The sequence below is a fragment of the Pelophylax lessonae genome (assembly GCF_965119305.1).
Source record: "Pelophylax lessonae genome assembly, chromosome: 1".
Classification (NCBI taxonomy): Eukaryota; Metazoa; Chordata; class Amphibia; order Anura; family Ranidae; genus Pelophylax; species Pelophylax lessonae.
Window position 1 is genome coordinate 339,261,576 of NC_138768.1, and position 12,170 is coordinate 339,273,745.

The 12,170-nt window shown below is 47.1% G+C and overlaps 1 protein-coding gene across 1 annotated transcript in view; it reads left to right on the forward strand.

Annotated features, from left to right (window-relative positions):
• LOC309544226 (hippocampus abundant transcript-like protein 1) overlaps window positions 1-12,170 on the forward strand; it is a 160,837-nt gene that overhangs the window by 114,013 nt on the left and 34,654 nt on the right. Inside the window, exons 9-10 of the mRNA XM_082243119.1 lie at window positions 11,233-11,345; window positions 11,923-12,020. Coding sequence (XP_082099245.1) covers window positions 11,233-11,345; window positions 11,923-12,020 — 211 coding nt within the window. The remainder of the gene's footprint in view (window positions 1-11,232; window positions 11,346-11,922; window positions 12,021-12,170) is intronic.

Consider the following 12,170-nt stretch of genomic DNA (forward strand, 5'->3'; position numbering starts at 1 on the left):
CGCAGTCGGATGGTGAAGAGGACCGGTCTTCTTCAGCCGCAGCACGGGAACGTGCTTTAGTGTAAGCCCTGATTATTTCAGACGTGGGTGGCTTTTGGCTCCCAGAACTCTCCGAAAGTTGGCAAGGTTTTCTGTTGTCCCGACACTTTTCACGATATTGTGAATGACCAATGACGGCACGTTAAGCACGTGTTGTGCCAAAACGCTTTAAACGCCTGTATCCTTTTGCTGAAAAGGTCTCCAACCTAAAGTGGACCATCCTGTCTCCAGATAAGGTGGTGTTGGATTTTCACTTTAATGAAGAAATCGTGTTGCCTTCCTTATGCCCTAAGCCTAAACATCATAAGGAAATTGCCTTGCACTCTCTGGATGTGGATCGGTGATAAGGGTTACTGAGTCCTTTAGGAAATCGGACTTTCTCTTTGTCCTTACGGACGTTCCTCGCAAAGGTTTGGCTGCGTCCGCTGCGACCATTTTGAGATGGATCAGGCAGACGGTTGTTCAGGCTTATTCACTCAAGTGTCAGGTTCCTCCTTTCCCTGTGAAGGCTCATTCTACTAGAGCGCTGAGTGCCTCTTGGGCTTTTAGCCATCAGGCCTCGGTCGTACAGGTTTGTAAGGCAGTGACTTTGTTGTCTGTGCACACCTTTACCAAATTCTACATGGTGGATTTGTTGGCTTCTTTGGATGCCTCTTTTAGCCGCAAGGTTTTGCAGGCTGCTGTTTCATAAGAGAATGTTTTTTTCTCTTACGTCCTCCGACAGTCGCCGCCCCTTCCCAAGTCTTCACCAATGGGGTATTGACCTTTGCTCCGTAGGAGTAGCTAGGCAACAAGAATTGTTAATACAAAAGCTTTTAGCATAGACACACCCCTAGGGGCTGTCCCCTCAGTCAATACCTCCCTGCACCAGCATTCCCAACTCAGTTTGATCTTGCCTAGCTTAGGAGTAGCAGGCTTTCCTGTGCTGGGGCTTCAGTCTCAGCCTTCTACCCTTTATTTGATTTTATTTCAAGTATTTTTTTCTTTTCTTTACTAGCTGTTGTTTTGTCAGCTTTAGTTTAGGGATCTTTGGATGAAGAATCATCATGCGGAGCTGGGTCTCGGACTGGCCGCCCTGGATCCCAGGGCTGAGAGCCAGATGGATCCCCAGCCTGCCATCGAGCGTTCAGCTTAGGTTTGCCCTGGCACATTGAACGACCCATCCCTGTTCGCTGCAGGGATGCTGCCTGTGAGGTGGCTACCTCACTGGACGCCATGCTGCGGTCTATGGCTGCAGTCCACAAGCGTCCTGGCTGCGGCACTCCCTGTCTGCCTTGATAGCGGTTTGTCGCTGGAGACGGCTCCCCATGCCATCTGGTACGGTAAGCACCTTCTGTGTGGGGACCTTCTGTGTGGGTGTCAGTCTGTGGCTGTGTAGTACCCCCCATGTCTGTGTAAATGTGGGCTCCCTGTCAGGTCCCTGTATGGCTGCACTGCCTGTGGGCTGCGAGGGGGGGGCCATCCTGCTCTGCTGTGAGTTGTGCTCTGGGTGCAGTCCTGGGTGCAGACATGTGTTGTTGCGGAGGCCGCTGCGGCGATCCGCCATTTTCTTGCTTGCATGCTGTGACCGGCCCTGTCCCTGTACAGCGCCGCGTTTTGGCGCCATTCGCCGCCATTTTGGCGGGCCGTGCTCATCCGAGCACATGTCGGCGCCATTTTCCTGTAGCCTCATCCCTCAGCCGGGCGGCCATGTTTGCGGAGCCTCATAGGCTATATCAGTCAGCCAGCTATTGCATCACTTCCTCTTTCTCTGGGAACAGCGATCGGTGGCAGCAGCCTGTTGTGCTCTCTCCAGGTTTTTACCTTCTTTGTCCTGTCATTCCTTGCTCAGTGTTATCTATCCCTGCGGGGTCGGTGCATACAGTAGTGTACGGTGGGCTGCGCTCGCCGTGGTGTTAAAGGGCCAGTACCTTTTTTCCTTTTCATTGCTGGGGCATGGATTCTCAGGATAGCAAGTTTCCCCCCCGCCCTGGTGGGGGACCAGGGGGCTGCTGCACCCCCCCAAAGGGGGCCGATCTGACCGCTGTGGTGGCTTCCTTAGTGTCTCAGGTGCAGATGCTGATGGCTGAACGATCCGCAAAAAGGGCCAGGGTGTCCATTTCCTCTGATTCAGAGGGGAAAGTGGCTGCTGTGGCTGGCGTACCCTTCTCGGGGTCCCGCTCATCTTTGGACCCTCTGGGGTCCGAGGGGGAGGCAGAGGTGGAGGGGGTTGATGATTCTCCCCCTGGCTCGCCTGAAGAGCTTGCACTCATGAATGAGATGATTGCTTCCATTAAAGATACCTTGCACCTAGAGGATGAGCCTACTCCTCCTGCTAGGGTGTCCTCCTTTGGAACGCAGAGGACGCGAAAATCAGCGCAGGTTTTTCCCTGTCCTGCTGAATTTCACCATACGGTTAATGAACAGTGGCGCAATTTAAAGAAGCCCTTTACTGTGCCTAATAAGTTTAAACTGCTTTATCCGTTTGCGCCCTCCACCGACGAGCGTTGGTGTGTGGCGCCTCAGGTGGATCACACGGTAGCCATTTTGAACAAGGCTACTGCGGTGCCTTCTGAGGATACCCCGGTTTTCCGGGACCCTACAGACAGGAGAATGGAGTCTCTTGCCCGTCATGCCTATATGGTTGCTGGTTCTATGCTGAAGCCTATTTTTGCTTCCATTATGGCGGCGCAGGCTGTTGCAGATTGGACAAAGATGCTTAGACGCACCTTGGTGGCTGATTCGGCTTCGCCTACCACGTTGGCTATGGTGGACCAGATCCATCAGGGTGTCATGTACTTGTGTGATGCGGACTTGAATTTAGCTCCCTTGGCTGCGCGCCTGTCCAGCGTGGCGATACTGAACCGTCTGATTTGGCTGAAAAATTGGTCGGTCGACCAATCTTCTCGCAAGACGCTGGCGGATTTTCCCTACGCGGGATCTCGCCTTTTTGGCGAGGCTTTGGATACTCTGATAAAAGGGGTTACGGGGGGCAAGAGTACTCTCCTACCCCAGTCTCACAAGCATAAGTCCTTCCGTGGTAAACGGAATTCCTCGTCTAGGCCCTCTCAGGGGTCCTTTCGTGCCTTTAGGTCGCAATCCAAGGGCAAGCCCTTCAAAGGCCAAGGCTCCCAGAAGAAGCCGTGGGCAGGGAAGCAGAAGTCCGGCCAGTCCGGTTCAACTTCCCATACCACTTCCGCCTGAAGGGGCGCCCTCACCCGTTTCTGGGGTGGGGGGACATCTGCGCGGTTTCCCACAACCTTGGCTGACCCGCATTTGGGACAGATGGGTTCAGGAAATCGTTCGATCTGGTTACAAGATCGAATTTCTCTCTCGGCCGGCAGGCAGATTTTTTTCCCTCAAATCTTCAGCTGTCTCCGGAGCGCTTAAAGGATCTGCACCGGGTGGTGTGGGACCTGCGGGCCCAAGGGGTGGTTGTTCCGGTGCCTCATCGGGACAGATTTCGGGGGTTTTACTCCAATCTGTTCACTGTTCCCAGAAAGGAGGGCAAAGTGCGTCCGATTCTGGACTTGAAAGCTCTGAACCGCTTTGTGCGGGTTCGCAAGTTCCGCATGGAATCCCTGCGCTCAGTGGTGGCTGCCCTGAGTCCGGGGGAATTCATGGCCTCCATCGATCTGAAGGATGCGTACCTGCACATCCCCATTTTTGAGGGTCACCAGAGGTACCTTCGATTCGCCATTGCGGAGGATCACTACCAATTCGTGGCGTTACCTTTCGGTCTCGCTTCGGCTCCGCGGGTTTTTACCAAGGTGATGGCGCCGGTTCTGGCCCTGTTGCGAGCACAGGGCATTGCTGTCTTGGGGTATCTGGACGATATCCTGATACGGTCAAACGCCAGTCAGAGCCTGGTGACCGACCTGTCCACCACGATGCGGACACTGCAGGAGTTCGGTTGGACTATAAACATTCCGAAGTCGACTCTGTGTCCTTCGGTTCGTCTTCCCTACCTGGGAATGATTCTGGACTCTGTCCAAGCGAAGGTCTTCCTGCCGGAAGACAAGCTTCGGACTCTTCAGAACGAGGTCATGTCCCTCAGGGACAACCGGCACTCGTCTCTCCGGACATGCATGAGATGTCTGGGTTTAATGGTCTCGGCTTTCGAGGCGATCCCTTTTGCCCAATTTCACACGCGGGGTCTCCAAGCGGAGATTCTTGCCGAGTGGGACGGGCGGCCGCAATCCCTGGATCTGCGGATCTCGTTGAGCCACAGCACCAGAAGGGATCTTCTGTGGTGGCTCCAGTCCCCGGCGGTGTCGGGGCAAGTCTTTTCGTCCATTTTTGTGGACAGTGATCACCACGGATGCCAGCCTGTCGGGCTGGGGTGGTGTTCTGGGCGTTTTGTCCGTCCAGGGAACTTGGTCGGAGGACGAGTCCTCCCTTCCGATCAACATTCTGGAATTGAGGGCGATAAAGCTTTGCCTTCTGCGATGGACGGACCGGCTTCAGGGCCGTCCGGTTCGGATTCAGACGGACAATGCCACCGCGGTGGCCTATGTCAACCATCAAGGGGGCACCAGGAGTGCCCGGGCGGCTCGGGAAGTGGCCGACATTCTGTCTTGGGCCGAGACACACGTCCCGGCGATAACGGCAGTTCACATACCGGGGTGGAGAACTGGCAGGCGGACTATCTGAGTCGCCAGACCCTGGACCAGGGGGAATGGTCCCTTCACCCGGATGTCTTCCAGATGTTGTGCGCGAAGTGGGGTTCTCCAGATGTGGACCTGTTCGCGTCTCGTCTAAACAACAAGGTGGAAAGGTTCGTGGCAAGGACGCGCGATCCTCGGGCGGACGCCTCGGACCTGTTAGTGGCGCCATGGCATCAGTATCGTCTGATGTATGCCTTTCCACCGATTCAACTACTGTCCAGGCTGCTTCGCAGATTGGCCTCGGAACCGCACATGGTGATTCTGGTGGCACCAGACTGGCCTCGCCGGTCTTGGTACGCAGACCTCGTAAATCTGGCAGTCGACGCTCCGTGGCGCCTGCCGCTTCAGGAAGACCTTCTGTCTCAAGGGCCGATATTTCATCCTGCTTTACAGTCGCTGGCTTTAACGGCCTGGCTGTTGAACGCCAGGTCCTGTAGGATAGGGGTCTCTCCCCTGAGGTCATTCCCACTTTGATCAAGGCTAGAAAAGCCTCTTCGGGAAAAATTTACTACCGTACTTGGAAAGTGTACTTTGCCTGGTGTGAGTCCAGGGGCTATTCTCCTCGCTCGTACTCGGTGTCGAGAGTGTTGGCTTTCCTCCAAACTGGAGTGGACCAGCGTTTAGCGTTGGCCACAATTAAGGGTCAGATTTCTGCGCTGGCCATTCTCTTTCAACGCCCTGTGGCGTCTAATTCATTGGTTAGCACCTTTGTTCAGGGGGTGTGACATTTGGCCCCTCCTAGGAGGGAACCTTTGCCTCCATGGGACTTGAACTTGGTTCTGTCCGTGTTACAACAGGCTCCCTTTGAAAAGATCAGGGAGATCTCGTTGTCTCTGTTGTCCAAAAAGGTTGCTTTTTTGGTGGCGATCACTTCGGCTCGCAGGGTGTCGGAGCTGGCGGCTTTGTCCTGCAGCTCTCCTTACCTGGTGATTCACAAGGATAAGGTGGTCTTGCGACCTAATCCATCTTTTCTTCCGAAAAGGATCTCGGAGTTTCACCTTAATGAAGACATTGTCTTGCCTTCGCTCTGCGCGAAGCCTAAGCATCCGAAGGAGGTTGCCTTACATTCCTTGGATGTTGTCCGGGCGATCAGGGTTTACCTGCCGTCCACTAAATCTTTTCGCAAGTCGGATTCCCTCTTTGTCCTTCCAGAGGGACCTCGGAAGGGCATGGCGGCGTCGGCTGCGACCATCGCCAAATGGATCAGACAGATCATTGAGTAAGCCTATGCCTTGAAGGGGAAGGTTCCACCTTTCCCTGTGAAAGCGCACTCTACCAGATCCTTGAGTACGTCTTGGGCTTACCGTCATCAGGCTTCTGTGGCCCAGGTGTGTAAGGCGGCGACTTGGTCATCCGTTCACACCTTCTCAAAATTCTATAAGGTGGATGTTCAGGCATCGGCCGATGCCTCCTTTGGCCGTAAAGTTCTCAGTGCGGCAGTTTCTTAGGGACCCTTGTTTTTCTGGGCCCTTGGTTATTGGGGTGTTTTACCCCTGGGTTACTTGTCTTTCCTGGGTTGTTGCTCCTGTTGAGCACGTGTTCCTGTTGCCCAGTTGGTTCTCTTACTGTGGTAAGGTTCCTTTCTCTGATGTGGGTACTGCGTTGCCTTTTCCACGGTTGCGTCTCCCACCCCTCATGTCTATACTGCTTTGGGACGTCCCATTGGTGAAGACTTGGGAAGGGGCGGCGACTGTCGGAGGGTGTAAGAGAAAACGGAATTTTTGTAAAATCTTACCGTAAAATTCCTTTCTGAGTCCTCCGACAGTCGCCGCCCCCCGCCCCTCTTTTGGGGTTTTTGTGTACTCTTACTGCTATGCTACCAAACTGAGTTGGGAATGCTGGTGCAGGGAGGTATTGACTGAGGGGACAGCCCCTAGGGGTGTGTCTATGCTAAAAGCTTTTGTATTAGCAATTCTTGTTGCCTAGCTACTCCTACGGAGCAAAGGTCAATACCCCATTGGTGAAGACTTGGGAAGGGGCGCCGACTGTCGGAGGACTCGGAGAAAGGAATTTTACGGTAAGATTTTACAAAAATTCTGTTTTTTCTTATTCTCTTAGGGGTATTTTACCTGGATGAGCTCATGTTTTGGTTGAGCTTTGTGTTACCCAGTTGGCTAGGTTTAGCCTTTGGAGTTTTCGTTACTTTCTGGTTGTGTTTTTTTACAACCCCTCATGCCTATACTGCTTTGGGACGTCCCACACAACTCATGAAGAGGAGGCTGCGTCTGTCACTGGACGATAGAGAAAATAAGAGTTTTGTAAGATCTTACCGTAAAATCTTTTTCTCTGATATCCATTTATGTGAAAATGAGAGGTGCGCAAAACAAAAATGCAAAAAGGAAAGCAGATAATGAAGAATTGGCAAATAAGTAGTGTGCTAACAGTACAAGCTAATTATAAATCAATATAATAGTGAAGGAGAAATATAAATATCTCTCACATGGGTGTATCTGAACTGAAGCTTCTAGAAACAATATATTTCTGTACTAAAGTCCATGCCAAAGTGAAGTAATAATATAAATGCAATGATTTTGATAAACCAACGTGAAAAATAAATAAAAAAAAAGTCTCTCAGATGTTATAAAACAGATACAGCATCAAGAATGAGATGAGTGAGTCCATGCCAGGGTGCCAAAATGTGCAGACAATGGTGTTTCACACAAAATGATGATCTTAATGCCAGGGTGGCCTCTTACCGCAAAAGACTTCTATATTGACATTCAAGTAGTAGAGGTGACAGTGTGGTAAAGTGGTAACACCCGGTGGTAAAGGTGGATTCTTACTGGAAATCAGGGAGATATGAGCTGGGACTGCTGGAAAAAAGGAGATCCAATAGGAATCCTGGAAGCTGGTCCACTTCACAATGATATGGTTCCGATGTCTCAAGATGTAATATCCAAGGAGAAAGTACCCAATGTAAAAAAGGGACTGATAGTGCATTACCCTCGATACATTTTATTAGGAAAGAAGGCAGCCACTTACATCAAATGAACTAAATCAAACACATGTAAAAAAACTCAAAATAAAACATGCACGGCCGCCTGCAGAATGGTCCGTGGCATATGGTGACGCAGCTAGCCCCATCCGAAGCGTTTCCACTTAGGAGTCGTCTACTGGGAATGGAGCTGAAAGCTGCACCACCATTTTCCATTAAAATACATAATCGAATGCCCACTTCCGGTCATCTCATTCTTGATGCTATATCTGTTTTATAACATTTTTTATTTTATTTATTTTTCACTTTGGTTTATCAAAATCATTGCATTTATTTTATTCACTTTGGCACGGACTTTAGTACAGAAATATATTGTTTCTAGAAGCTTCAGTTCAAATACACCCATGTGAGAGATATATATATTTCTCCTTCACTATTATATTGATTTATAATTAGCTTGTATTGTTAGCACACTACTTATTTGCCAACTCTGATGTCCATTGACAGACGCAGCATCCGCCCCTCTGATAAGTGTTTTTTTTTTTTCTTCACTTGCAACTAAACTGATGTGCTGGCAGTGTCTGTGAGGGTTATGTCTGGAGGGACAGCCCCATGGGCGTGTATATGTAAAAACTTTGTACTAATGTACTTCCTAGACTACACCTGCAGATGGCAGCACAACCCACACAGCTGATAAAGATGAGGCTGCATCTGTCAGTGGACATCAGAGAAAACGATTTTACGGTAAGGTCTTACAGGAACCTTATTTTTCTTGATACTTGTGGACTTAACATGCCTCTCAGAAAATAGCTTATGGTGTCTACTTTCTGAAAAGGGGTCATGGGGGGGGGGGGGGGTGTTTGTGCTATATTGGCATTTCATGGCCTCCGAAACTGTGAAACTGTAATAGGTAGTGAGGAGTGACCAACAATTTATGCCCTTAGAAAGCCTGAAGGCAGTTGTTTGGTTTTCGGGGTACGCAGCTAGACTGCCAAAAAGTCTCATATATGGGGTATCCCCGTACCCAGGAGAAACTACAGAATGTAATTTTGGGGTGTAATTCCACAAATACCCATGGCATGTGTGAGCAATATATCATTTCAATGAGAACTTTGTGTAAAAATGGTTTTTATTTTTATTTTTTTGTTATCTTTCAAACAAACACCTTTGACAAAAAAATTAAATATTCAATGGGCTCAACATGCCTCTCAGAAAATCCCTTGGTGACAACTTTCCAAGAAGGGGGGTTTGTACTGCCCTGCCATTTTAGCACTTCAAGAAATGAGATAGGCAGTCAGAAAGTAAAAGCTCGGTAAATTCCACTGTATACACCATAGTTTGTAGACGCTATAACCTTTGCGCATAACAATAAATATACACTTATTGAGATTTTTTTTTTTCTTTTTTATCAGACATGTAGCTAAATACAGTTTGACCTAAATGTATGACAAAAATTTGAGGTTATTGAATAATTTCTATAAGAAAAATTGTAAAATGTAATTTTCCATCTTTTTTCTTTTATATCGCAAAAAATAAGAACCGCAGAGGTGATTAAACACCACCAAAAGAAAGCTCTTTTTGTGGGACAAAAAAGGACATACATTTTGTTTGGGTACAGCATTGCATGATCTTGTAATCGTCAGTTAAAGCGGAGTTCCGGACGTTTTTTTTTCTTTCTTTTAGATAAAAGTACCCCTGGAATAGTCGCCGCTTGTGCTTTATTATTTAACTATCTTCTAAACTGTCCTCTGATTTGTTTTTGTGCAGCATTTAGAACTTACTTTTTTAATGTACTATAGAGCGTGGCCATCTAGAGTGTGGGCATGTGAAGCCGCTGTGTCTCACTCCTGGGATTCTGTGCATATCACTGCCTTGCATCGCGTCATTTCCTATTTGGAAATAACATGATGCTACCAGCCGGCGATGCCCATTGCCTCCTGGGATTGATGACACACATCTCCCAGGATGAAATGCAAATCCGGAAGTGACGTCCGGGGCCGCAGTAGGAGGTAGTAGAACAAACTATCCTCTAAAATAAGGTAACGGACCCGAAAAAAAAAATATAGCCCAATTCATTTTTACAAAACATATCACTGCTGAAATCAGTTAAGTTCAAAATTTGGGTGGAACTCCGCTTTAAAGCCACGCAGTGGCAAATTGCAAAAAAGGGCCTGGTCATTATCCACTTGCCGACAAGCTGCTGCAGATATACGGCGGCAGGTCGGCAGGTTCCAGCGAAACGCCCTACCCGTACGTCGCTTCGCTGGAACGATCGTGGGGGCGCGCCCATTTGCCAGCGGGGAAGCTCATCTATGGGGCCGGCGGCCAAGTTTGCTGCTGGACACCCGCAATCGCTCCCCGTGTAGACAGAACAGCGGTCTGCTGTTGTAAACACAGCAGACCGATGTTCTGTCAGCAATCAACACAGGGCTCCTGTGTTCCTCCTATTTAGGAACACAGGTCCCTGTGTGGATTCCATAAGCCCCCCCCCCACACAGTTAGAAAACACACCCTAGGCATACATTTAACCCTTTGATCACCCCTGTTGTTAACCCCTTCCCTGCCAGTGTCATTAGTACAGTGCATCATTTTAGCACTGATTACTTTAGTAATGTCACTGGTCCCCCCAAAAGTGTCAAATGTCAGGGGTCTGATCTGTCCACTGCAATGTCGCTGCCATTACTAGTAAAAAATGTAAAAAAAATGACCTAAATCTTTCCCCTAGTTTGTAGACGCAACACATTTTGCTCAAACCAATCAAAATACGCTTATTGGGATTTTTTTTACCACAAATATGTAGGAGAATACAAATTAGCCTAAAATTATGAAAAAATTTGATTTTTCATTTTTTTTTTTTTTTTTTTATTGGGAATGTTATATAGCAGAAAGTGAAAAATATTATATTTTTCATAATTGTCGCTAATTGTTTATAATTGTCATAATTGTTTATAGCGCAAAAAATATAAATTGCAGAGGTGATCAAATACCACCAAAAGAAAGCTCTATTTGCCGGAAAATAAGGACATCAAATTTATTTGGGTACATTGTTGCACGACCATGCAATTGTCAGTTAAAGTAACGCAGTGCCGAATCGCAAAAAATGGCCTAGTCATTAAGGGGGAAAAACCTTTCCGGTCCAGAAGTGGTTAATCAATATGCAATGCTAAATTCAGTGTTGAGTGATTATATAGTATATATACTTTTAAAACGGCCTTTCTTAACCTTTGAACACCAGAACTAAGGAAATTATTTTCAGGCGTCAGGGAACTCCTGACTGAATGTCATTGGGAAAATGTCCCTTATATTGGTGGTCTGTGGAAAGAATGCCCCCTTACAGTTGGCTAGAAAATTCATTGGTTTCATCTCCTGCCAAGTGGCATTAGATAGAGTACTATGCAGCTACTATCAGATGAGAGGTTAGTAATCTACAGCTCAAGGGGCCGTCAGCAGCCTCTGGAGGAAACCTTGCTTAGAATGGTTGTTTTAAAAAAATGTTTAAATCTGTAAAAATTGTTCTGTTCTTTCAAAATTAGGTTTCAAACATCTGCATCACATGTACAGTATTTTTCTTTATAACAGTAGATGTCTGTGTTATCTATTTTCTTTTTCTAGACTGTATTTCTCAGTATACTGATGAGAACAATAGGAAACAAAAATACTGTTCTACTTGGTCTGGGCTTTCAAATGTTCCAGCTAGCTTGGTATGGCTTTGGCTCACAGCCATGGTAAGTAATGACAGCTTGTGCCTTTACAGATATTAAAGTTTACTAATAATTGCCTTGATTCGAACGCAGTTGTATGGGTTTTTATTTATTTTAAAGGCTTATGCACACAGGTAAAAATCAGTTAACTTAAAATGTGTACATATCTTTGAAAAACACATATACAGTGTGTGTGTGTATATATATATATATATATAATTTTTTTTTTTTAACAGTTCTTTAGAAGTGTGTTTCCAGATAGCTTGGCAACACTTCAGATCAAAAAGAAGCTGGTAGTACTTTTTTGACAAGTAATTGCATGGGGCTTCTGTTCTTCCTCTGATCCCCCTGTAAATCGGTTTACAGTTTACTTTATTGCCTTGTACCTAATTTCAAGCACTGATTTTTTTGTATTTTTGTATAGCTACCTCTTGTAATGCAAGGACATAATATTGGAGCAAAGCTCCAATGAATGTAATGGGTTATTGCATTATGTACATTATAAATGTAATAACTGTTCAATGCACATAGCTTTAGAGCTTGTATACTCATCAATACAAGGTCATCTATTCATTTGCCAGTTTTGTTTGCTTATTTTCAGGATGATGTGGGCAGCTGGTGCTGTAGCTGCAATGTCTAGTATCACATTCCCTGCAGTAAGTGCTCTAATTTCCCGCAACGCTGAATCAGATCAGCAAGGTAGGTTTCATGGTCAGGCCACAGTGTCTGTTACATAAATTGTGAGGATAATGGAATTGTCTGCATTTTTAGCTAAGACACTGTCATATTTGCCAAAGAAAAGTGCATTTTCCTAGCACGGTCATGTAAATCGTATACTGACGATTAATA